The following is a 27818-nucleotide window of genomic DNA, read 5'->3' on the forward strand; positions in this document are numbered from 1 at the left end:
ACCTCAGTATACAAACCTAACTTATAAACATAACAGACCCATATTATTATATAATCAAGAAAGCATCTTGTAAGGAAGAAACAGCCAATCAAGTGGAAAACAGAAAGGAAAGACAAAATCAATCCATTGAAAACAGGCATATGGAAAGAGGTAACAACTTTGTCCTCCCCATCTTTGCACCTAAGACTAGTAAATCCAACATACTGAACACTTGGACGCAGACACACCTATAACAACAGATGCCATTATTTCCTCTTCTGCTGTATATAGGTCATTCGTAGTTAAGCACAAAGGTCCCAAACTGGTAGATTAACCCCCTTTTCCGTAAAGCTCAGAACCCCACAAACCTTTACTTTGGATTAAATTTAGTTCCATACACTTATACAGAACCATTTAGCCGACCCCACTTAGTGGGAAAAGGCTTTGTTGTTGTTGTTGTTGTACACTTATACAGAACCATTCAGACATACACAATATATTAGCATTGAAATCAATATGATCATTATTTCTAAATCCCAACTGAATGCTTCAACCCCATCATGTGAAACTCAATCACATGGACTCATAGTATAATGAAAAAAATATAGAAGACTCACCAAAGCAGCAAGCTCTGTTGCCAAGCATTTCCTAGCTCTCTCAACATACTGACGTGCTTCATCATACTGTGCCCGGAAACAACAGAAAACAAAATAGAATAGGTCAAATACATTAAAAAACAAAGAAGGTTCCCAAAGTGTTCAGGCACCCTTACTGGTTGCCACTTAGTATAGTCTGGTGGCAAATGGTTGGGATGCTAATTGTCCGAGTCGAGGCTCGAGCAGGTGTCCCTGGACTGACATCTCGGATGGTTACCCTCCCTTTCTTCACTCATGCAAATTCGTGGTTGGTAACGGAGAGAGGCTGAGATTCTGGGAGGATGGTTGGTTGGAGGGCGGTCCGTTGAAGGAGCAATTCCCTAGAATATTTTCTTTATCAAGGACAAAAAACCAAAGTATTTCCAATTTGATAGCTTCTTCTTTACAGCCGGTCAGCTGGAATTTAGAGTTTAGGAGAAACCTAAGAGAGTCGGAGATTGAAGAGGTGGCTGGTTTACTGCAGAAGGTGGAGTCCGTACGGCTGTGCCATTCTAGAGAAGACAGGAGAAGATGGAATTTAGAAGGTTCTGGCCAGTTCACTTGCAAATCTTATAACTCTTTCCTTTGCAACAATGATGTTATGCATCAATTTCCCCCTTTTGCTCAGATATGGAAAGCAAAAGTGCCTCCAAAAGTCAAAATCCTTGTGTGGCTAGTGGCGCTCGGGAAGGTTAATACTTGTGATCAAATCCAAAGACGAATGCCTTTTGCTTGCTTCTCCCCCCATTGGTGCACTTTGTGCAAATCTGGGGAGGAAAGCGTCAACCATATTTTCCTCCATTGTCCGTATAGCATTCAACTCTGGTGGAAATTGCTTAAGGAAGCCGGAGCAAGATGGGTCACCCCAAAGGGATGTTTTGAGCTTCTAAGCATTAAGTTCGAAGGCCTAGGGAAAGGGAGGAAAGCCAAAACTTTGTGGGGATCTCTGTTGATGGCCCTCTTCTGGAACATTTGGTTGGAGCGTAATAAAAGAGTCTTTGAGGATTACAAGGGAGTGGGGGTGGAGGACCTTTGGGATAGAGTAAAACACTGGGCAGCCCTTTGGGCTTCGGTTTCAGAGGAGTTTAGAGATTACAATTTCTCTTCTATTTTTAGGGATTTGTTAGCAGCCGTTATTTGATTTGGTCTAGCTTTTCCTCTGTTCAATTAGTTTTCTTTAGGGGTCCTTGCTAGTTCTCTTCTAGCTCCAGGTGGATATCTTTTCCACGTGGTTTATTTTTTCTTTTTTGTAATTCTTTCGTTTTATAAAATTCTTTCGTTTCTTTTCAAAAAAAAAAAAATAAGTGGTCTTTTTAACGCAGATACAGTGTATTATAATGACTAATCTATAAATAAAAAGTTTAACTAAAGTAGACTTTTTCGCATATATTAAGCTATTTTGACTATTTGTTAATGAAAAACATAAATGCTTCGAATGGTTTTAATATTTTAAAGTCCTGTCAAGCTGATCCTTGCTGAAAATGGTGATATATAACTTTTTGAAATGCCATAAAGTAGAATCTATCAGTATAATTATATTTTACATTATCTAAATGTAGATTATGGAAAAAGTAAAGTGTACCTTTCCTCTTTGAACTAACAGAACAGCTCTAAAGAATGTTCCATTACTGCTTCCATCCCCACTAGCAGCAGTGTTCCCCAAGCCCCTAAGTTTGGTTTCATCACCATCATCTAACCGCGACACGTATTCTGCCATTTGATCCCACTCCCCCATGTTCCAAGCAGCATTAGCAGCCTAGCACAACCAAATTTGTTAAATTAGGGAACTAAGGACATAAACAAGCCCTGTTTAATCACAAACCAACCATTGGTGCCATTTCCAACCGGGCAGCTGGTTCAGCTGGGGTCCAATATTCCTTGAACAGGTTGTTAAGCTCCTCCCATTGTGCCAAAGCAGCAAGACATCGCATCCGACCTAAAGAAGCCACCAATACAAACCATATTCAAAATGCAAGAAAAAATGATACCGTACATAAAGAAAAATGATCACAAGATAATAACAGTAAATTTAAAGATATTTAATAGCAGATTAAATATAAAGCGGCATCCAAAACAACAATAAAATAAGTAACACAGACCTAAAGCGGCATCCAAAACAAGATGTGGACTCGATGCTTGAGAGGCTTTTTCGGTGTAGGCCTTGAGAGCATCGTCCCATCGCTGCAACTTCTCATACCTAAACAAGTAGAGAGATGCAGTGGACAAGGTATTATAAGAGTCATATTCTTTTGCAAAGTTAGTAGAAACTAAGTTGCTTTCTTTAAAATAAATGACAATTCAGTAAAGGGCATGGAATTTTCAAGAGAAGAAAAGGCTCCTGAAAATCCTATTGTCAAAGAAAGGCAGGGAAAAAAGGGTTTGTTACAAGGGGAAGAAAATTCTTGGAATGTATACTATTAAAAGTTACCATGACTCTTTGAGTTGAACATCCAAATCTTGTTGGGCAAAGGTCAATATTCCAACTGCAGCCTGAGAAAACACAAATTTATCAATAAATGGCAGCCAATGTTCACAGAAATATCAAACCTCAAAATATAGTAAGGAAGTGGCATAATGATTTTCTTTTCCATCGAACCTCATGCTGGTGTAACTGGTTGTTTATATGTATAAGATCTTCAACTACTGCAACAGGGTCCATTTTCTTGGAGCGCGCTCCTTCAAATTCCATTTCTTTGTAATGCAAGGCCTTTGCAAATGCACAACACTGAAATGTAAAATAGATAAGTAAACATACGTGAAACATGTAAGAGATAACAAAAACTGGGACCACCCTCCCCACCCCCCCCAAAAAAAAAACAAAAAAACAAAAAAACAAAACAAAACCAGCCTTCCCAAAAAATGTAAAAAAAAATTAACTATACCTTTTCTGCAAGAGCACCAAGCAGGCGAATGTCTATAGGAAGAGGCTTCTCATTGTGTTCCATGAACTCTGCCTTCAGACACAATTAATTAAACAAAATCAATAAAAATCCAACAAGGGAAACAGAACTGCTATCTCATGCAAGAGAAAGTTGATGCAGGACACAGTTTCCTTTTTTTTCTTCTCCATGTTTCCATACAGAACCTCTAGTTATTTAGTTTATATCGCTGTTCTAAAAATCCCCGCCTAGGCGCTAGGTGGCTGGCCACCGCCCTGATTAATGCCTAGGCGTTTGAAAATTAAGAAAGGGCACCTAGACCTGCTGAGGCGCCCGCCTAGACCGTCTAAGCACCCACCTAGCCCGCCCAAACACCTGCCAAGGTTGAGACTCACTTAAATAGAAAATATATAAGTTTCCTTTTGCATTTTATTGTTTCCAATAAATTGTAAGAGACTTATTGAACACTTAAATAAACACATATTATATGTTTGCTCCCCATGTTTTCATTATATTCCAATACTTAATAATATATATGTCATTCTAATTTCTAGTTTATGATGAAATTATATATATTTTAAGTATAAACAGACACTTATTTACACAAAATACAATAGATTTATTTAAATCCGCCTAGCCGCCTAGGCACTAGGCCCCACCCTGCCGCCCGACTAGCACCTAGCGTCTTTTAGAACCTTGGTTTATATATATAGATATGCATAAATAATAGAATATTATGACTATATATATATAATATTATATATATATATATATATATAGATATATTGAGGGACACCTTGTGGTGCTCATTCCTTAACATTTTTCAATGATCCAAACCGTCTATATTTTAGTACATCATTCTTAAATCATACTAGCAATAAATTGGCAAATACAATTTCAAAGAAACAGTATTATGACTACCATTTAATTCAATGGTCAAATGGTTTCGGATTGGGTGATTTTTGGTGGAGATGATCTTTGAGGAAGACCTAAACAATGGATGGTTGGATCGTTGAAATACGATGTGGAGTGGGCCCCACAAAGGTGTCCTTATTTGAGGGATCTCTCAACGGGAGGGGACTGTGTATATATGTATGTGTGTGTGTGTGTGTGTGTGTGTGTGTAGAACATACACAATTCCTTTTCTTCTCGATCATCTATATGATAATTTAGACAGAGCAAAAGGATGGTGACTTTTAACATTCCTAACAGAATTTGTTTTTTTCATTATTTGTTTGACAAATGTTTGCCTAATTTTTTGCATTCGAACTGTAGGTTTATTTAGATAGACATCTTTGTCCATGAGATCCTTTTTTTTTTTTTTTTTTTTTGAGAAGAAACGATAACACTTTATTAAAAAATAACATGAATTACAAAATAGTGGATAAGAAATCCACCATCTACCAAAACTAGCTAACCTCTCAAGTAGATCTATTTAAAAGTAACATAACCTCAACCAAAATCATTTTACGGCTGCTAACACATATCCCACACTATATGAGAGAGAATAATCCCTGAACTCATTCGAAACTGATGCCCGGAGGGCTGCCGAGTATCTTACTCTACCCCATAGTTCTGCTACCCCCACTCCATTATAATCCTAATAGAATATACCTTCTCACACTTATTTAAAATCAGTCCCACATAGATAGCTTGGACTCAACTTATATATAAGAGATCCATTTTTATAAGGGAAAGTAAGAGATCACATTGGTGAGCCCAACCTAAAAGTTAGCTGATGATCCAAGCTGTCTATAGTTAAGGATCATTCTTACAAAAAATCAGCAAAGTTGAACTAATTTTGCTATCAATTTATGATCAAACAAATAGACAAACACAATTCCTCCAATAAAATTGACCTAATGGTGATAAATTGATAATAATCATGTCATTCATATGTTAGCAACATGTTACTGACACGCTCTTACTTCAACTATAAAGGGACGCCCTCAACAGAAAAAAATTATATACATTCATCATACATAGTTACATAGATATATGTAAATGTAATCATGAAACAACGGAGGCTTTAAGCACACCAAGCTAAAATCACACGACTCATGTCCAGCTTCATATGTTGCATCGATTTTTGGAGTAATAATAAAATGAAAAAGACATACCAAGTTAAGAAGTGTTGCCAAAATTTCAGGAGGTAAATTTGGGGATGAAAATGCCATCTCCAAACTTCGAACTAACTGTTTCTGACTAGTCTCATTTAGCTGTGCCCAACAGCTAACAAAACCAGCTGCAAATAGCTCCCGCCCAACAAATGGCTGCAAAAAGGAGGATATCAGAGCGCAAACTCCAAAAGAAGTAACGTACAAATAAGTATAATATGCAATACCTGCAGCTGTGCAAGCCTTGCACAGGTTCGTAAAGCAGGAGAAGGAGATTCCTTCAGAAGTTCAATACTAAAATGTCTCATCCATTCTGCCCAATCTTCTTTGGTACTGCGTTGAGAAGCCTCCCCAGCAGTGCGTAATCGACCATCATTGACCTGTACGTAACTTGTATAAGTCAAAAATCAACTTACAGCCAAAATAAAAAGAAATAGTATTATCATATAAATAAAAAATAAATATGAGGGCAAAGCCAATCAGACATAACTAGATATATGCATCTCAAAAACATACATAAGCAGCACACCAAAACCAGAACACTTATACTAGCGTAGACCGAAAAATAATAGATCATATCATATAACCCTTGCAAATTCTAATAGCAAATAAAAAGAAAGGTTGTCATGTTTAACAACCATATTACGTGCTAAGTTAGATGAACTTAATATCAAAATAAAGATTCACCAATCACAAGAACAAAAGTTTAAAGAAAAGGTTGCGCAGTAATATACTATATGGACTGTGTTTGACACCAACTTCTATGCTTGCAAAACAGTTGCCACTAAATTAGAAGTGGCTACACGAGACATGATCTGCTCGACGTGTCATTCCTAATAATGTAATATTTTATAATTATAACTAAATGCCCTAGGAACTGCTAGCCCACTACACTCAGCATGTTCATATATTTAAATAACATCTCACAACATAGTGACCCCAATCCATACCAGGCGTTTTCTAGGGCACTACATTGATCTTCCAAGACATTTTGACTACAGCAGTGTGAAACACTATAGCATGCAACTTACAGAACGTGTAATCAAGGGAGAGATATACCTGATGGCCTCGAAGTTGTTTCTGCACTTCTGACCCAACATCATAAGGGTCAGTCTCTAAATCATTCCAATTGTCAGTAATAACCTCTGCTGGAAGCCGTCGGCTTAATCTTTGAATAGTTGTACTCCCCAAAATTAGAGGTTCACGTCGCTTCAACCGTCCTTCAATTTCCTCGAATTCCTTATGCTGAAATGAAATAATTTTTTTACTTAATCAGCAGAAGTAAGAAATCACAAATAATTTCTTTTTAAAAGAAAAAATAAGGCAATAAAGTTAGGGAATGAGGAAGACCCTTACGCGATGTCTCAGAAGAAGTTTGTGTATTGATGGGATAAAAATTGTGAAGTCCTCCCCAAGGGCATGAGCTAGACAATAAAGGGCATCAACAGCATCCTTCCGGAGCTCATCATTCTTGCTGTAAAACAAAAGTTTAAACAGCTATGAGTGTTAGATAAGTAACTAAAAAACAAAATATGAACCTAAATTCCATGGTACTGAAGATTCCCAGATAAGTCTTAAGATACAAGTTATAACATCAAACAGAAGAAAAGGTTCTCCTAAATTATTCATAACATAAAACCATTGAACACACCCTCAGACATATTCAGGGGATACACACCAACCACACAAAATGGAAAGCCTGGAAATTGTGAAACATAACACACATCCTCAACTTTAGGGCAATGCAATAACAGAATCAGAAAGACAGAATGAGCACTGAGTTAAAGAAAGATCAAAGTTGAAGTCTTGACTTTAACTGTTTAACCATCCATATTATAAAGTACAAATGATGTCTCAAACAAATATTTCTAAAATAAATATAAAAAAATTACAATGAAATGGAAGCAAGCTATCATTAATTGGGATTCACTGCAAAGGAAGGGGAATCAGTTCTAAAACAAGCAATAATAGTAGCCAAAAAAAATATAGGATATAGTAGTCTAAAATAGTCATATAAAATAGGAGGGTGTGTTTAAGAAACTTGAAGACAATTTTCAACCAATGTCTAGAAAGACCAACAGTTGCACACAAAGATCAGATCATATAGCTAATGGGCAGGTGATGAAAGGAACCGGACCCATCTAAGACTAGCTTTAAGTGATGCACGAGAGAAGATATGTGACCAGTAACCTGAAAAAAAAATTAATAACACATTACGATGAACATGTTCAAGAACAACAATATGTCCAAATATAACTGAAGTACATAAAAAACAAAAGGAGTAGAGGGTGTGATGACAACCTGCACATGAGGGATCAGTTTCGTCAAAGTTTTAATAGCAGCATGTCTTATGTCCACTGAGGCATCAACTTTAAACAAGCGAATGAGTGCAGGAAGAAGAAGATGCATATGTTCATCCAATGTTCCTACATTTGGACACTGAATGAGTCTTTACATGTTGGCATACATATACTCCAAAATAGCAGATTCATATCTTCATCATGGTAAAAACGAAGCTTAACAAAATGCTTTTTTGAGCTCCAAGCCTCCAACAGAGGAAACCATAATATCCTTTGGAACTTAAAAGTCCCAAACAGCCAGCCATACGGACCTTTGAAACAGAAGACCAAAAAGTCTTATATTTCCCATCTAAAACGAAAACAAGCAATTTTGCACAATCCATTAATCCAAATAGAAAAGGCTACAATAAAGCTATCAGTTATAAACTTATAAATGCTACATTATAAGGTATCTAAAAATCTGATGCTCATTCACTATAAATTTCCATCCACATAAGATGACTAATCTATTTATAAGAAAGCAGACACAAATAAAACAAATAATCCCAGAGCTTTATGCTTATCGATGGAAGCCTTTCTTCCATCAGTCTAATAACTTCATACCCAATCACTTTGACGTTTCCAGGTCAGTAACTACTCATGGTCATCCAATTACTACCAATAAAGCTATCAGTTATAAACTTATAAATGCTACATTATAAGGTATCTAAAAATCTGATGCTCATTCACTATAAATTTCCATCCACATATGATGACTAATCTATTTATAAGAAAGCAGACACAAATAAAACAAATAATCCCAGAGCTTTATGCTTATCGATGGAAGCCTTTCTTCCATCAGTCTAATAACTTCATACCCAATCACTTTGACGTTTCCAGGTCAGTAACTACTCATCGTCATCCAATTACTACCCAGATTGTTAACCAATATATGCACATCACTTGATGCTTAATTGATTCGTAGATTGTAGAATATGAGTCTCAAGTCGTGCTTATATGCAGTAATTTTGCTCCCACCAATGGAACCCTGAGTTATTCCAAGTTTTTAACATGTATCTCCAACAGCTACATTAATACAGCTTACGAACAATACAAAGGTACAGTTTTTTTCAACAAGGAACCATTTTATCTTCAGCAAATTGTCTCTCTAACCCTGCAGTTATTAAGTCATCCATAAATCAAATCCTCTTACTCCCACTTTACCATGATTTAGAAATTAGAATCATACATTAAAACCACCTGCAGGCATTATTTTAATAACTCTCATAATCAACACAAAGGAACTGTTCTAAAATAATGGGCAATAATAGGAGCATACGTTTGCCCACTATTTTAGGTTCTACTATCTTGAGAAAAAAGAAAACAATAATCAAGCAGGACTTTTAAATATGAATATTCTACTTTCGAGAGTGTTACAAAGGGGTCAAATTTTCTAACTCTTGCTTGTATTTTACATGTAACTCACAAAATGAAATTCCTTCTTTTCCCAATCTGATTCTTTCTTGCACTTACTCTTCCAGAAATTGCATATCCACACAACCACTTTCCTTAAATTCAAGGCACCATTCTTTTTTGTAAAGAAACAAATTAATTATTAACAGCAGAATTTACAAAAAATGGAAAAGAAATCCACCAACTAAAATCAAACCTAAAGTACTAAACTAGATTTCTCAAATAGGACTAATTCACAAAAATCAAACTTGAAACTAAACTCATTTTACAGTTGCTAACCCACCCATCATTATAGAAGAGTGAGCATAATCCCTATACTCAGTCGAAACAGATGCCCAATGAGCTGGCCAGTATCTAACTCGGACCCATAGTTCACCTACTCTTTTCTTCTCAAAAAATAGTTCACCTACTCCCACTCCCTTAAAACCTTCCAAAGTTCTATTACACTCCATCCAATTCTTCAAGTCACCAATTTGATTCTCAAATATCTATGATACTTTCATTTCATTAACAAGCTAATCCAGTCTTATAAGGACTTGAAAAATAAGTTTCTAATATCAATAAATATCGATATTCACGGTAATTAAAAATGAAGAGTACTAACCACCAAACACTTCAAGGGTATGGAGGATGTCAAGAACATAAGTATAATCGTTATACCGTTCTGCATCACTTAGAACTTGAATACAACATGGAAGAATATCCGGAAGGTACGTTCGAAATTCATCATTGAGAGCCAAGCAAAGCTGCTCCACCAGATGCAGAACCTGAGAAAGATTACAGGAGAACAGAAAATAATCACAATGGGAATTTTAAAAAAAAAAAACTATAATTTCAAGAACAAGAGATCAATCTCATGATAAGGCAATTGAAACCAAAACGAAAAGGTCAAACTAACTGGATAACCAAGTTGAGGACGGCCAGCAGCAGGAAAACTGAAGGTTGACCATAATTCTGAAATTAGAACGAGCAACTCATGCAGATATTTCCCAATATGCTGCACAGCACATCATGCCCATATATAATCATCAAGAAATCATCCACAATGATTACACGTATGAAAACTTAAAAGGGGCCAAGACATTACCTGACGCACAATAGACACTAGCGTACCAAGCTTCCATGTTATAAAATCCTTTAAAGCATCATCACATGTCCGGACTATATGGAAGAAATCAGGTAAAACCTACAGGTAAGAAAAATAAAGAAGCATCATTTAAAGCCAAAAAGACAACATAAAAAGCAAATGCACCAGTATATAAACCGCTGATAAGCTAAATAACAGGTGTAATTCGAGATAAAAAGAGACAGTAGAAGAGTCATGACAAATGAATCTTGGTTTTTTCTACCGAAAAATTGATAAATGGACTTCCAAAGGCATGAAACTTAAAATGCCTTTTGTATAAAAAAGGAAGATAACATATAACATAATTCACATCCACAAAACTAAGGTTTAACAGTAAAATACATGTGCTTGTCTGTACACATGCATTCACACACATGTTACTACATGTGCGTAAAACATACAACGAAACAAATCACAATTGAAATGTTTATACACTGACCTTTGGTAAGTATGGAACACAACCAAGACCCATTGACTAACCTCGCAACAAAAAAGATAACATGAGACATCAAGAACTACACAAATAATAAGAATATAAATCTTCTAAGAAAAGTAATTCAGAAAAACAATAACCACATTACTATATGCTAAATACCTTGAATATGAACATAAGAGATCTGACCACCTTTAGGTGGTAAGTAGCAAGTGAAGGGTCCCTAAGTATACGCATGAGGGAGTTGATTGCAACCTGTGGTCATAACATATGTTAACAAACAACAAGGACAATCATTTATCATATTGATATGCATATATATGAATGGATTTTAAGTTATGGATCACCATTGTCCATTGATTGTGTAGACAACTCAAATGCAATCAGCGACAATGATGAGCATCATTGTAATCAAATACACACACACACACATATATATGTAATTATATATACACATCCATAAAATAAAATACAAAAGTCATAGCAGGTTTGATGTGCTACCGTAGAATAATAGTCTTCAGACGTTGCAAATGATGGCCACACGTCCATAGGCAATTCATCCACAGATTGAATGTGTTGACCAGATTCACTGGCACTACATGTAACATCTCCATGTGAACCGGGCAGGCTTTGCTGATGTCGTTTATGCACATGAGGGTCTAGAGCACCCATAATTCCGAGAACCTGGTGAAGCCCAAGAACAGGTTAACATAAAAAAATGGCTACAGTTAACAACCATGCAATCTAATTAAAAAGTTACCTTTAGTACTTCACGTCTTGTAGACCATGCTAATTCACCATTCAGTAACTTCAAGAGTAAGCCAAGTAACAGTGGATATTCATTGTATGGCGTTATGACATACCTGCCAAAATCAAAGAATAAAAGTTTCTTAACACAAACCAAAATGTAATACAGAACTTCATGAAACCTGATGCCAACAAAGTATCTCAAATAGTTGCTCCATGATACCAATACGTGGACTGAGTCTATCTTCTACGGTTCACAGCCCCCAAATATAAGTGAAAAAATTATACACTTATGGAAGTGGTTGGCCATGCATAAAGCAATTTCAGGAACTAGAGTCTCAACCCTTGTTTTACCATCGACAAGTCTCGCTCTCCAGCAAACAAGCTTCTTAAAACCAAAGAGATGCAATCATAAAGAAGTGACAACCTGGCTCCATTAAAATAAGGTAGTCCACCATCTTCCTAGGTCACTAGAGCACATGCAAGACCTAATACAATATTATCTATTGTCGGCTCATACCATTTAACTATGGTTGGCAGGGCTTCTTAACAACTTAATATTTGAGATTAACAGTTACTGGGCATAAGATTAGGTAGCCATGAAATCTTTTGTTTGGAAGGGAGGAGGCGTGGTCCACATAACCTCACATACTAACTTGAATACTACTAACAATAACTCAGCAAGGTATCAGTACTTCAGAGTAGTGCTACCTACACTAAATTTGTTTCTCTTTTATAATATTGACAAACAAAAAGGAAAACAAGCTCAAAGTTTAATGACCAAATTGACAATTAAATATTTATTCAATCAGATATGCACATCAAATAAGTATATAAGCATAAGCCTCAGTGAAGCTGTTTCTAACCCAAGATTAAAGATGAAAATGAAAAAATATATATAATAGAACCTATCATAGAGCAATGTAACAAACACAGTGCATACCCAGTGCTCTGTACAACTTGACCAAGAGTAGCGACAGCCACTTCCCGTTTGGTGACGGCTGTTCCATCCAATAACGCCTCAACAATTAAAGGCATAAGCTCAGGAATGTATATTCGCATTGCATAACCACCCTAGACAGAAGTCAAAACAAAAAAGAGAACAGCATTTATATCAGCACAACACAAAACAATTATATAACAGAGAGAACTACTTTTCGTATTCAATAAATTTGCTTTTGTTTTGTCACCAAAAGAAAAATTAACACATTTTCATGTTCTTCAGCATGCATCAGACACCTCAAACCCACCACCTACCAACCTTCAATCCAAATAAAACAAATTAATAACACCATGAGTACTAAAGCCAAATATACCCACCACTCTAGCCAGATCCCCAACAGTTACAAGAACTCCACTAATAATGCCATTATTTGCGTTCACACCAGTGCCATCAGTAAGCCTTGCAACAAGTGCCTGAACAATCAGATATTTACTATGAGAGAAGGGAAAAAAACAGATCTATAAATGATAGGGGACTAAGATAAACAATCACTAAATGACTTAAACCTTGTGTATCGGAGCAACGTATGGAAGTATTAGTCGTTCACAGTTTCGTATTAAACAACCCAGTAACTTCGCACTTTCTTCTCGGCATTTGGTGTCTGCACTGCTGACATAGCAAGAGAAGTCAATATCTGACACTTCAACAGCTCATTCTAGCATTAAAATCATCTTTAAGCAACCACGTATTTATTAAAAAAAAATGTATGTAAACAAAATTGATAATCCGTTTACATCACCTCTGCCCCAGGTAAGTCAACAATTGTATGAGATGCCGACGAAGTGCTGGAAGAACATACGCAGGATTTTTTTCTGACAACCTCCCAGCCACAGAAATTGCAAACTCTCGAACATCAAAATCCTATAACAACATCATAGTATTTTTTTAAGATGGATAACACAAAGGACAGATCATTTTAACAAAATCTACATTACAAGTAATTTCAAATTAAAATTCAATACATTCCAGCAAAAACCGTACATGAAAACTGCACAATTATAACACTTTAAGCAAAATATCTAAACAAAAGCAAAATAAAAGAAAAACATCAAATATCACATGCATAAGCAGCAACGCCTACATTTCCAATATAACACTAAGTCATGTACACGTCTATATAGAGCAAAAATCACACCTCATCATTCAAAGCAGCAAAAACTGCGCTCAGACTATCAGCCTGCACCAAAAAATCATCAAATCCTCTATTCCCATGAAGGGAGGAAAATATTGAATGGCGAACAATAACATCAGCATCTGCAACAGCTTCAATGAGAAGCTTTTCCACAATCTGCAGAAAGGCCAGTATATAGGTAACAGGCATATACCAAGAAGGAGAAAAAGAAAACTAACATGACTATTCAATGAGATTTTGGGACTTAACATGATACATTACTTTAAAGACATTGACAAATTATAATTATAATAGCAGACTGTAAAAAAGCAATCCAAATTCTCAAGTCTAATGCATATCTAATGAAATACAAAACATTTAAAAGATTAATGCCTTCTATATGCCTCCAATTTGCAAAGATGGCAATAACAAAGGAGTGAAATACAAAACATTCATAAAGATTATTACCTTCTACAAGCCTCCAATTTGCAAAGAAGGCAAAAAAGGAAGGTCCCCACACTATGGCCAATGGACATATTTAATAGTTGTCATATGACCCATATCAGCATATTTGAACTGAAGGAGTACAACCAAAAGGTACGCATTTATAGGCAAAATACACAATGATAGAAAGTTTTCGTGATCTTTCCTACCAATAAGTTGAGCATAGTAGAGAAACTAGATAAATTGAATAAACATACTATTGAATAAACTAGACAAGCACAAAATTGGTTTTACAGCTTACAAATGGTTCAAAAGAATCAAAGGTTGGAATGTTTAGCATAAATTTTAATGTTCAAAACCAAACCTCCTCAACAAGACGTCGTCGTTTTCCCCGATTAGACCTATCAGAAGCATATTGCACACCAGAAAAGGAATTTGCAACTAATTTGCAACAACATAGGGCAGCATCTTTCCGGATGGCTCCATCATCATCATCCAAATATACAACAACTGATTCTCTTGCAAACTCAAGAAGGTCATGGCCCTAAATCATATACCAGCTTCTGTGAGAGACTAAAGGTGCATTTAGGATTCACAATGGACAATGGTTTTCACACAAACCTTGAAATTAAAACGAGCTAGAGTCTGCAAAGCAAGCTGCACAAGGGATGAACCACTGACGTCTGAGACTTGCTGAGGGATATTCATTAAATTTCCTCTGCCCATGCCAACGGCCGACCTTCCCTGAGAATGGTGGGATTTTGAAAGAACCACCGAAATGCTGTCAAGCAACCGATCTTGGATAGTAGGAAGCAAAGATGGAATACTGAATTAACAACCAATTGAACAGGGAACTAGTCAGTGCACACATGGAAGACATAGACTAATCACCAAAATTGTGCAATGTGCAAGGAGAAGTTCTTGAAAACCCCAGGCTACCTGGTAGTTATATGCTCAAGTGCCTCAACAAGCGTAGGGGAAAGACCAGCAGACAACATAACATCCAAAAGACCACGAACATGAGGTTCCATAGGTGGCCCCATTGCTTTTGCTATGTTTCCAACACAAGCCAAAGCCTCAAGAGAGGGTCTACCTTTACGTGGAGCAATCTGGAGAACAAATGATTAATAACAGTCAGAGATGTGTCCACTATCACAGTTACAACTCATAACCTACAACCTACATACACAGCACAGCAAAGATAAATATTATGGTGAGGACCATGATCGTCAACATACCGCATCACGTAAATGGGATGTTATTGTCGGCAAATAGTGGACAAGTTCCCCATCCAAAGCACCAGCCATCTCCCCAAGGGCAATAAAACCACTGGAGCGTTCAGCCGGTATTCGCAAAACCGCAAGAATATGGTTCATACATATCTGCAAGAAATAGCATATCCTTACACATTCAGGATGACAAACAGTAAATATAAATGAAACAGATTTTGCCCCGAACCATTCTGCCCACCAGTTACAATATAATAATAAAGGACAGTTGACAAACCGTTAAGTAGTTTGTGACAAATCGATCTCGCAGAAAATGAGCAATTCGAGGTAGCAGCGAAGTTATGCTCAGGCGAACCAGCCTATCCCGGTGCTCAAGATATCTAAGGACAATTTCTGCAACTTCCCTGTACCTTGACATCATAAATTCACCTGTATTCCTGCCCAGATGAAATTAACTTTTTTAAACTGATGAAGGAGCAGTTGATGGCTGGGTCAAAATGTCAAGGTAGCACAAAGTAACACAGAACATGTACATTCTCACATGACTTAAAATAATTTAGGTTTTACTTGCTCACAGATTGTGACCATGTGTACCCATTTTGGTTTTCCTAAACTCCACCTAATAAAATAGTCACTACTACGTCAGGGTCACATAAAATTAATGCAAAAACCTCATTCAGACCAGAAAGAATCCATCACATTCATAAATGAATGTGCACAATAACAAAGTCTATACCAAAACTGTAGTTAAAATTGCATGAACATATGTTCACGTGTCTCTTGAAGAACTGATCAACACAAGCTAAAATTCATCGTGGTGCGCATCTGTACATGCGTGGTAGGGTTTCATTTTTGTTTGGCCAATCTTGTACATATGATACTTCTAGTGAATAACAATCAAATTTACATTAGGAAATAATACCAATAAAAATAAAAACTTCGTCACAAACTCTACCAACCTTAAAAGCTCTCCAACTGCAAGTAAAGAACCATGTATGCTGTGAACGGAAGCATTTCTACCCAACCCATCCTGGGTAGCCTCAAACATACGATAATACCATTGCACACGCCAGCGTGTCTCACGTTTCTCAATAACACCAAGGCAGGCACGTAGAGCTTCCACAGCTCGCTCTCGAATAGGCAAGACTGGATCCCTCAAAGCAACCCAAATAGCATCAACAAATTCAGGTACATGAACATTGAACACTGTTGAAGCATTTTCTGCCATTTCCTATAATAAGAAAACATTACAGAACCATGTCCTATATCAAAATTTAATGAGAATAGCAAAAAAAAAAATTTAAATTAAAAAGCAAAAGTTCTGTGATATGAAACTGCTTTTTAGAATAGAACCTTGATGGGATGATATGAAAAGTTTCTTTGAATATAAATGGAGTCTCCTCGGAGAAACAAACTCAGAACCACTAATCAACAACAGCAGCAACAACAACAACAAAGCCTTACCCACTAAACAGGGTTGGCTGCTAATCAATAAATGAGTACAAAAGTAAAAATTGTAGCACTTACTTTCAAGATCAACACAGCAGCAAAACGGCGATACTCAACTCTATCCCCCCGCAACCAATCAAGAGCAATTTTTATCTAAGAGACGAAGGCTTATCAGATACTTGACTATTCTAAATCAAATTCTGTTATGTCAAGGGGGTACACAAAAATGTAACAAACCTGGCGTTCCACTTCATCTGCAGTCATTGCTCCCCCGGCCCTGGCAAGATGGCCCAGAACTCTACTAGCAAGGACCAGAATATCAGTATCATGCTTCACCTCAAAAACGGTCCTTATATAATTAGCAAACTTTGAAACTTTGGAAGAATTCTCTCCCAGCACCACATCTATCAACTCATCAATAGCTCTTAAAGCTCCCAAAGTTTCTGCAACATCACTGCTCTCCAGAAGAGACGAAATTCGATCATACAACTGATCCATGTAACGCGAAAACGCTTCTCCGCTGAGGTCACGGGCTTCTTCTTCCAGATGCTTCTTTAAAGCTAGCGAAGCCCCATCCTGCGAAACAACACAGTTTAAGCATATTTATGTCCTCTGTTATGGAACAAGCATAAAAGAAACTTTTTCAGTTAATCTTCGAAAACCATAGGGCACTCAAAACTATTAGCCTTACAGAGTAGAGTGACTGAGAAAGTTCGTAAATTTGCCTATAGTGAGTGAGGTGAGCTTAAAATTGGCCTATTATAATAGCTCCAATTACACCAACTCAATACCTAATTATTCGCACAATTCATAGCTTGCACTATCCACTAAACCTATTAGTTATCCACTTAAGTGAAAATTTTGAATTTCTCGGGAACCAAACAGAAAATAGGAAACAGAGAGAGATAGAGAGAACAAAGTACTGACCTTGGGGCTGCCGCGGGTGCAGAGGTCAGCAAGGATGTGATTGAGCGCGTCAAAACTGCCTCCGCTGGGTCCGGCAGAGGCGGGGCCGCAGAACCTGAGGGACTGCCCCGAGACCGCCATCTGGCTCAGCCTCCACAAATCCTACAACCCCAACTTCTCCCCCTCCCTCTCTCTCTGTATATCCAATTGCAATCGGATCTTCAAGGCATCGAAGTTCCGGCGGGAAAGCAACGGCAGATTGATTCTTTCGCCGGAGACGATGGGAAATATAGACGTTACGAGTAGTTGCAGCGGCTAAAAGTAGCAATAGTTTTCCAGATTACGCTTAAAATTTAACGCAGGCGAAAGCGTAAGGGGGAAAAGGGTTTTGGAGTTTATTTTTTTGGAAAACAGAGAATTCATAACCGGGCAAAGATGCCAAACAAGAATAAGAAAGCCAACCAAAGTGGCTAACAAACACACAGCAATACAGCATAAAGGAGAAAAAGAAGGTACAAGGGAACCATGACGCCGCACCAAATGCTAAAGCGTCTCTTCTCTAACTACCAAAAAGCCATTACGGAGGGCAAGGAAGGCCATCATTACATAAAACATGGATCAGGGAAGATGGGGGTCTGATGACCCAAACTTGATCACATACTTCCTTACAATTGCGCGACGCCAAACAGTCTGCGACCGAGTTGGCCAGTCTTGGAACCCAAGACCAGCGGCAAGCTTGAAAAGCCCTTTCCAATCTAAAGCACTTCCTGAGAATGGGAAAATCATCCCAATTGCCCTTCTTTGCCGGATCCCTCAAACAAGAGATTGCATCGAAAGAGTCCGATTCAACATATATCGAATTCCATCCGTTGCTTACCCCCAGATTACAACCATGCATAATGGCCAAAGCTTCCGCCATAGTAGCACCAGTAGCCTTAATCTTGTGCCTAGAAGCAGCCAAAAATAGACCATGCTCATCCCTCGCCACTACCCCCGTGAAACCCACACCCGTCCTTGCCTCCCAGCTAGCATCCACGTTTATTTTGATAATACCTTGCATCGGAGGAGACCACTGAACTCCATCACCCAATCTCGATTGGTTGAGCACAGAGATGGAGCTCTGCCTAAAGATTGTCTCCTGGTAAGCCGAGACCGATCGGGAGACAGCAGCAACCATCCTGCCGGGGTAGATAACCTGATTGTTGAACTGAAATTCACATCTAGATTTCCAAATATGCCAGCATGTAAAAGCTATATATGAAATCCGATTAATCCTCACCTCCGCTGACCCATTCTCAACCTCACCCATTTGCACGAGCCAACTAGCCCAGCTCGAAACATGCTGCCTATTAGGTGTCAGATTCAACATTCCACCAAACCAAACCACCTCCACCCATGGGCAAAAAAGAAAGAGATGTTCAATGGTCTCATCAAGGGAGTTACACAGAGGGCAAATGGGAGAAGGGGAAGATCTGCGATTATATAAATTCTTCATGGTAGCTAAAGCCGCATGCAGGGTTTTCCACATGAAAGTTCGAATTTTTGGAGGAACCTTCAACTTCCATACAGTCTTCCATAAGGTAGAAGGAATGGAGGCCAACCTGTTAGATTGAAGGCTGCGGTCAATAGAATGATTGAGACTCCAATAATAACCGGATTTGACAGAATAAGACCCCCACTTTTCATAAGGCCAAACCAATCTGTCCTTCAGCGTCGGATCGCCGGTGTGCAAATCCAATATTGCCTCAACTTCAGAATCCGCCAAGAAAGGTTTTAAAAAATCCAAGTCCCATTCCCCGCTCACAGGACAAATAAGAGACTTCACCTTTAGATTTTTCGAAACTTGAACCGACCCCAGCGGGGACGGTCTCCCAAAAGGAATGGGGGGGATCCATCTATCAACCCAAACCCTCGTGTCATTTCTGTCCATGATCTGTTTTGACTTTTGTTGGTGGGCTCGGCGGCAAGCTGGTTGGAACTGTTTTTAAAATAGTTAAAAACGTTTTTTTATAAAAATAGTTTTTGAACCAATCTTTAATAAAATGCAAGTCAATCCTGGAATTGGAAAAGCACTTAAAGTGCTTTGTATCAAAAGCAACAGTTGTGTGCTTTTTGTATGAAATATTTTTTCTAAAACCGCTTTTAACAACTTTAAAAACACTTCCACGCCCTAAATCTTGTTAATTCTATGGTTTGGTGCCCACTCGAGGCCAATCATGCTGATTCATTATACCAAAACTCAAAAACTTTTTTTATCAATTTGTTGTTACTTGTACCATAAAGGGTAAGTTTTTTTTTTTTTTTTTTTTATTTTTTTTTATACAGAACCGCTTATAATTCAAAGTTATCATGCATTCGTCTAGTAATTTTTCTAAAAAAATTCAAAGTAACTTTTTTGGAATGTAAATGTACTAAAAAGTTAATGTCGAGTTTACGTTGATTAAAAAGAAGATCAATCTTTTGTGATCGGAGTTATTTATTGTATTTGTGCATATGAATATTCCACAAGGATCATATCACACAAAATTTGGGGTGTATTATGTATTAACGTAATTAACGTAATTAACAGTTCAAGTTATATTTAGTGTAATTGACAGTTAGTCATGTGCGTAACTTAAATGGCAACGATATTATCAGAATTTAAAATAGATTGAATTGTCGAATCTTCGAGAAATTTTATGCATCCTTTCCAGTTTGACTAATTTATGGGGAAATAGTTTATACCTTTGATGAACTATGTAAAAATAACACTATTGAATGGGTGCTTTTTTATCAAATAATTGAAAGAAAATTCGACGTTTTAGGATACATGTTTGATTTCGCAAATAGTATCAAAGCAGTCATCTCTGGCTATAGAGTTGGGATTTATATCCTCTCCGGATCCCCTCATTGGGGATCCCAGGGATCAATGCATAGTAACCATTCATCAAAGATTGTGCGGCCATAATTGAATGTTTTTTATATTTTTAAAAGTAAAGCAGCCTCATTTTGCATGAAAATATAAAAAAAGAAAAAATTGTGGCCGCACGATCTTTGATGTACGGTTACTATGCATTGATCCCCAGTGAGGGGTTCTGGAGAGAATCTAAATCAATAGAGTTGAATCATTTTCTTGTATAGCGCATTTTTTCCTTCTTTTTTTTTTCATCACGAAGACAACTTTCACTAAAATAAAAATAGTACAAGGCCCAAAAAAAGCCGAGTAAACAATTACACAGAAAGTAAAAGGCCCAAGCAAAAGAAGAGCAACAACCCAAATCACAACGGGAAGGCCTCCACAAACTTAGGCCCAAAGGCTGCAAAAAACAAACAATAAAAACCTTGACCTCCAGCAACAAAGACCACATCACCGTCGCCGTCACATCCTCGGAGGAAGCTAAACTCTGAACCGAGAAAGTAGACACCATATCCAAGTTGCCTTCACAAAACCCTGCAAATATATACAAACAAAGTAACATATGGGAAGAAAGTGAGGCTAAGGGGTATGTAAAATACCCAACACTTGGCCTCGATGGAGATCCGGCATATGGGTTAGGGGAGGGGAAGTGAAGGAAGGAAGTGGATCTGATATGCAATTTCTGATCAGAGCCTGCCAATTTGAGCACATGATGGGATGGGGAAGAAGTATCACAACTGAGGAGGGAGGAAGGGAAATAAAAGATAGAAAGCAGTAAAAGTAGGAAAAAAACGCCGGATAAGGGACATGAAGCCCAGGATAGTTGAGACTCGGCTCAAGAAAAACTGAGATTAAACTCAGGGAATAACCGAGAATTCAAAAGGTAGGGAGAAAACTAGAAGAGGTGAAGGAAGAGGAGGAGGAAGGCAAGGAGGGGGAGAAGCATATGAGATGAGAGGGGAGGAAAAGAGAGAGGGCAAAGGAAAGAGAACCTGAGAAAACTCAGGAGGTAACTGAGAAAAGAAAGGATATTAAGAAATGAAAGAAAGAAGGGAGGAAGGATGGATGCCTCTAGCACCCAAGTCAAAGGCTAGGCCCTGCGGCGAAGTTGCTGGGAAAGTCTTTCACATATAGAATTTTAGAGAAAGAAAAGTGGAGAATTTTTAGAGAGAGGTTTTCTTCCTTTTTTTTCTTTTCTTAATACACCATTTTTTTCCTTTTCACAAGGCAAAAGTACTAAAACAACAAATGAATTTAGGATGATACTACTTCATGGTTGAAGTTGAATTTAGGATGATACAACTTCATGGTTGAAGTTGTAAAAGCATCCCCAATGAGAGACTTTATATGGGGCTAGAAAAGTGTTGGATATAACCAAATTTAGAGTTCCGAAGAATCTATGAGACTCTAAAAAATAATCTTTCCCAATGAGAGGCTATATTTCTTTTAGGGTCTAAATGGGACTATATATTTATTTATGTAGTAATTTGATTACGCGATAAATTTATTTTTGTCTTAATTTTTCTTAAGTTGATTTTTGGACTTGTTATCTTAAATTTTTTTAATGAACTTTTCAACCTAATAAAATTCAAATTCTAACAAAGTTAGATTTCATCACTTATGCACTGTCGAATTAGGTTCTCTTATCTCAATTTCATCCGTTAGTATGTTTCTATGAAATTAGACAAGATAAGATTTCACTTCACGACAACCATTGAATTGGATTATTTTATCTCAATTTCATCTGTTGGTTTATTTCTCTGATTAGCACATTCTCCAAAAATCAAACAAGATAAGATATTATTTCATATCAACCATTGGATTGAATTATCTTATCTTAATCTCATCCATTGGTTTATTTATCTGTTTGGCACATTCTCCAAAATCAAACAAGATAAGATTTCATTTCATAACAACCGTTGGATTGGATTTATCTTATTTCAATCTTAATTGTTGGCCTATTTATCTGATTGACACATTCTTCGAAATTAGACAAGATAAGATTTCGCATCTCAGGCCAACTCGTTGGATCGTCATCTCTAATGTCACTCACTCTTTATATAAATGGTATCACACTAATTTCATAATACATAAGCTTCTGATCCCTTTACTCTCAAAAATCTCCCAACCACAAAACCATAATGGCCCAACCATGGAATGATAACTCCTCGTTTGATGAGGGTAATGCTACTTTTGCAATGGCAAAGGCTATGTATCAGCACTTCCAGAGACGTTTAGAGGTTGAGCAAGTGCAAAATGAGCCGAAACACGGTGGCACTTTGTCATGCCAACAAAGAGTTAATCGAGACAGGGAAGATAGCCATGTTCGATGTATGCATAATTACTTCTCTAACCCTCCATTGTCTCCACCAAGCTTCTCCCAAGCCAGGTTTCTCATAAGGTGTGAGTTGTTTGACATCATCATGGAGGGAGTCGTCAATTTCGACAATTATTTCCCTCAAAGACTATCTGCAAATAAATGAAATAGTTGCATTTGTGATTTATATCTTGTCGATTTCTTCTATGAACTTGTTGTTCACTATCGATTTCTTCTTTGTCCTTTTATCTTGACCAACTCTCCCCTTAAACTTATAATAATTGTCAATGTGCCCACTGTAGTTACATTTACAACTTATATAGGTTGGGCGGGTTAGAGGTTGAACCCAATCCTAACCCATTCCTCAAATTTCATGTAACTACATGCTCATATTAATCGGGTTAATTTACATACTCTTTCTCAAATTGCATGTAACTACGTACTCATTCTCTAAACTTTCCTGCTATTAATTATTGAAGATTCATTACCTAAATTAACCCCATTAATATGAAGAGAAAAATGTTTCCAACTAACGGTTAAGAACATTTATTTTTACACCTGAAATCCCGTGTCCAATTCTTCCTTCTTGAAATATCCTTTATAAGAAAAACTTTTGCCATGGAAAAAGATCTTGAAGTGTGTGGTACTAATTTAGTACACAATCTATAAATATCCAAACCGATGCACTTTTCTATGTAAATATGTGAACTTGCTTTTTCTAATAATAGCAAGATCCAAATGTCGATCTCTTAAAAAAAAAAAAAACTTCAGGCATATATAAATTTGGATATTATAATTGTATGTATCGGTTAAACATAATTTACTTCACACAGTAATTATGTAGGTTTGCATGTATGGGTTATATTATATACAAACATATATTCGAGTATATATGTTCATTTAGAACCTACCATATAACAATGGACACCACTAATTGTGGGAAATGAATTATATAGATCTTACACTCGTTTTTTTGCTTTTGGTACTTTTTCCAATGCCCATATAGTTCATAATCTTCTAATTCAGCAAGCCTGCGAACTTGAGTGATCACTACAAGAAAAATGAGCTTTGGGTACAAAATAAAGGACACAGTTGAGAATTTTGTGTCAGTTTGACCACCAAAAGGCTGAGATAGTTCCCATTCTATAGAGGGCACCATAAATGGTGCCCAATGTACAAAAAAAAACGACACAAAATAGTAATGGGCACGGAAACCTTGTTGAGTGGGGTCAGATGACAACTTTTTTTACTGAAGATGGGCACAAAAAACATTTTGTGTCTATAAAAATTGTTTGTCAGCAACACTATATGTGTTTTTTCGTTTGTCTTTACCTCTAGCACACCAAAAAATTAAATTTATAAAATTGTGGTAAATAATGGTATGAAGCTGTTTATTACTGTGCAGTGTTTTAGCCTCAAAATAAGTTAGCAATAATGTTGTTCAAATTCGTTTTTGGTAAGAACCGAACCTCAAATCTCTCACTTACAAGTAAACAAGAATACCACTAGACCGTAGTACTAAGTGGCGTGTTTTAGATTTACAATGGATCATTTCCATCTGCAATGAATGTTTGTTAGATTCGTATCTTTTTTAATTGCTTTTTAGATTTTTATCTTCCTACAGGTTTGTTTTTGATATTTGGTGATATGCTTTTTGGCTTTATTGTAAGTGTTTTTTTTTACTGTATTAAAAGTCCTTCATGTAGTGACACATAACCAACAATTGTGCCCTTAGCCCTTAGGGTCATCGGTCTCCGTGCAAAAGTTAGTGGGTCTTCAGATAGACAGATGAGTTAATAATTATAAATTCCTTTTTATGACACTAATGTTAGAAATTGTGTCTAGTAAATATTAATAAATAATAAATCACTCTACTTCCCATTAGGTCTTCAGATGGACAATATATCTTAATAATTATAAATTCCTTTTTATGACACTAATGTTAGAAATTGTGTCACACCCCGACCCGGGGGCCACCACATCTCGGGCTCAACTTCCACGATATTGTCCGCTTTGAGCCCTGACCACGCCCAGTGGGTCATCCATCTTGGGAATGCTCTGACCCCTTTCTCGCTTAACTTCGGAGTTACTACGGAGCCCGAAGCCAGTGAGCTCCCAAAAGGCCTCGTGCTAATGGAGGTGTGAATATACATTTAAGGCTTAAAGGATCCACTTCCCTGGGCGATGTGGGATGTTACAAATTGTGTCCAGTAAATATTAATAAATAATAAATCACTCTACAACAAAAGAATATTTTGGCACAATTATGGATTTGTGCCTTTATTCTAGTATAAAACGTTCACACTCCTTTACTAATTTGTCTATGGAAAATTAGAAGGTTGCTTCATACACTTGTGTTTCTTTTGAATTTGATCAAGTTCTACATCATTGAGAATGGGGGATAGGCGACGTCGAGGAGTTAGAATTGGAACCGAATCTCCAGCATCACATTCGTCTATTGCTTCAAACATTACAACAGCAAATTCCACAACGAATCATCCAGCTCAACGTCCACGACAACCTGTTAATGTCGGGCGCATACCTCATTTTATTGATAATTAATACATTCTTACTATTGTTAATGATGGTCACCTTGGCTACGCATTACCCTCTAATAATGGATGCGTGCGCGCACCTCAAGGACGTGTGTTGCCAGCATGGGCATACCCGGGTAGGACAGAACAATACCCTATCAATTTGGTTTCTGCTGAAACAACAATTGAAGAGTCTACTAGTTTTGTCATTATTATTGAAGAACCACACACTTGTCGAGCACAAATTTGTCCTAGAGGCCTGTCTCTCCCACAGATGAACTCACGAAATATGCAGAATGTTACCATTGAGATTTTAAGCAACGACGACGTGGACAAATATTATATTTTGTATTATGTTATATTTTGTTGGTGTTTGAAAATATAATTATCTTATGCTATGCTGGACTCCTCTTCAGCCCTTTTATCAACTTATGTAGTATTACAATATGATAATATTTTCTTTCTAATTGGCCCATGATATAGATACTCCCAGCATTATATATTTTTTGGTTTATAATTATGTTTCCCGTTTGGTTCATACTGCACAATTCAGTGAATTCACAGCATGACAACGCAAGCCTTATGACACGTTACCAGTAAAAGAAAAGTAAAAATAAAATAAAAAATAAAAATAAAAAATGCTTGCAATTGCTTTCAGACTTCCTCTTTACCCACAAAGAAAAGTCCTAATCCAAGCTTGCACATCTTGGCAGAGGAAAATCCAAGCTTGCACATCTGGGTAGAGGAATCAGAACTACAAACACAAAATTATCTTTATCCCAGTCATTTCTGAACGGGCGGTGCCTAGTTCCTACTCAACTCCTCGTTTTGCTCCAAATCGCACATCTGGTGTGGCTTTCTTCAGGTATTTGAATTTTATATATGTTTTTTTTTATTTTTTTTGTTCTTATTTGGTGGCTCGCTTGGATAATCGAAAAAACATGGGAGAGAGATTAAACTGTTTTGTTTATATGATTTGCTGGTACTCAATTTGTTTGGTGAAATTTTCTTTGTGATATGATATATAGTATGAATAAAACAACAAGTATAAGTCTCTGGCAATGTAAGTTGTAGGATTTCAGTAGTAGACTTCAAATGGAGTTCATTGAAGTGAAACAAAATTCTGTTCAGAGTAGTGTAGATCGTTAGTGAATAAGCCACTTCAATGTAAATCATATATGGTGTTAGTTGGTTTGTGAATTTTGGGATATTAGGTACCCTGAGGGTAGCTCAAGTAGGCACGTGCTTAGGGCCCCCACTTCGGAAGGGCCTCCAAAAAAAATTTATATCCTGTAATTAACATATAAATGCAAAAAAAAGTAAGAAATATCATAATTCATTTGTTAGTGTAGTGGAAATGTTGACTTCATTTTTCTCTGAGGTGTTGAGTTTGAAACACGAAGTTGCCTTTCAGTCACTAGATTTTTCTTGTTTTTCAAATTTACCGCCAATCTATCTGTCCAACTCCCAATCCATCTGTCCAAATGCATATAAAGTTATAAAACTCAAGTCTCTTTGCAATCTTTTTTCTTTCAACTTCTCATTCTTTCCATTTCTATCGAATGTTTAAACCAATTTCTCATTCTCTCCATTTATATTGAATGTTTAAACCAACTATCATATGGTCTTAAAGATTGTACTTTCAGGTAATCAAAACTTTGAATTTATATTTTTCTTTTCAATAACTTTTTATTCAATGGATTATTTTAATATTCAATTCGTTAGTGTGATGTTGATTTTAGAAGAAAAAAAAAACACAAGAGAAACAATTGGTGTTGAATTTATTATACTCGTCAATCAAGTTTTATTGTTCTTCACTCTCAATCTTAGACACTTGACTGCAAACATTTAGTACATTTGTGTCTAAAAACGTGAATCGTGTAATGTTTAAATACTATTTGTATATTTATCTTCTTTTGATATTAATTTTTAATGATATTTGATGTGAAAATAGAACTTTTTATGTATTTAGCTAATTCTTTTTTATACAAATCAATATACAAAGAACCACAGATCAGAGAATTTTAGGGCTCCACTTCGAAGGCCTAGGGCCCCTAAATTCTCGGGGCCGGCCCTAATTAGGTTGGATCTTTAGGAAATTTTTTATTTGATTGTCTCAATTCACTAATCCTATTGTGTAATCATGTCTTATAATTTCATACATGCTTGTAGCTAAAGATGAATAAATAATGGGTGCATCTGAATAGGACAACCAATGAATACTTGATTGGCAGGCGTGCATTCATCAGTAACGCTTTAGA

The 27818-nt window shown here is 36.8% G+C and overlaps 1 protein-coding gene across 8 annotated transcripts in view; it reads right to left on the reverse strand.

The window, feature by feature from the left end:
* LOC126621730 (serine/threonine-protein kinase TOR-like) overlaps positions 1-18230 on the reverse strand; it is a 39705-nt gene extending 21475 nt beyond the window's left edge. For 3 of the 8 annotated variants that reach the window (XR_007623178.1, XR_007623177.1, XR_007623176.1), the window contains exons 1-34: positions 17832-18225; positions 17142-17480; positions 16983-17057; positions 16415-16686; positions 15733-15892; positions 15465-15608; positions 15166-15335; positions 14848-15052; positions 14591-14770; positions 13807-13959; positions 13411-13532; positions 13178-13277; positions 12989-13084; positions 12612-12742; positions 11682-11784; positions 11423-11605; positions 11084-11176; positions 10928-10963; positions 10450-10548; positions 10261-10359; positions 9967-10129; positions 7912-8036; positions 7748-7800; positions 6961-7084; positions 6670-6855; positions 5838-5990; positions 5614-5766; positions 3497-3568; positions 3211-3339; positions 3043-3104; positions 2714-2811; positions 2441-2550; positions 2197-2370; positions 597-662 (exon numbers count right to left, since the gene is read on the reverse strand). Coding sequence is in view for 4 of the 8 variants with exons in the window: in XM_050290304.1 (XP_050146261.1) it covers positions 597-662; positions 2197-2370; positions 2441-2550; positions 2714-2811; positions 3043-3104; positions 3211-3339; positions 3497-3568; positions 5614-5766; positions 5838-5990; positions 6670-6855; positions 6961-7084; positions 7748-7800; positions 7912-8036; positions 9967-10129; positions 10261-10359; positions 10450-10548; positions 10928-10963; positions 11084-11176; positions 11423-11605; positions 11682-11784; positions 12612-12742; positions 12989-13084; positions 13178-13277; positions 13411-13532; positions 13807-13959; positions 14591-14770; positions 14848-15052; positions 15166-15335; positions 15465-15608; positions 15733-15892; positions 16415-16686; positions 16983-17057; positions 17142-17480; positions 17832-17951 (4548 nt within the window). In the remaining 4 variants the exon portion in view is untranslated. Of the gene's footprint in view, positions 1-596; positions 663-2196; positions 2371-2440; positions 2551-2713; positions 2812-3042; positions 3105-3210; positions 3340-3496; positions 3569-5613; positions 5767-5837; positions 5991-6669; positions 6856-6960; positions 7085-7747; positions 7801-7911; positions 8037-9966; positions 10130-10260; positions 10360-10449; positions 10549-10927; positions 10964-11083; positions 11177-11422; positions 11606-11681; positions 11785-12611; positions 12743-12988; positions 13085-13177; positions 13278-13410; positions 13533-13806; positions 13960-14590; positions 14771-14847; positions 15053-15165; positions 15336-15464; positions 15609-15732; positions 15893-16414; positions 16687-16982; positions 17058-17141; positions 17481-17831 lie in introns of all 8 variants that reach the window. The other 5 variants (XR_007623179.1, XM_050290305.1, XM_050290304.1 and 2 more) reach the window with 5 other exon arrangements.
* Positions 18231-27818: the final 9588 nt, after the last annotated feature.

This window comes from Malus sylvestris, chromosome 5, assembly GCF_916048215.2.
Source record: "Malus sylvestris chromosome 5, drMalSylv7.2, whole genome shotgun sequence".
NCBI lineage: Eukaryota > Viridiplantae > Streptophyta > Magnoliopsida > Rosales > Rosaceae > Malus > Malus sylvestris.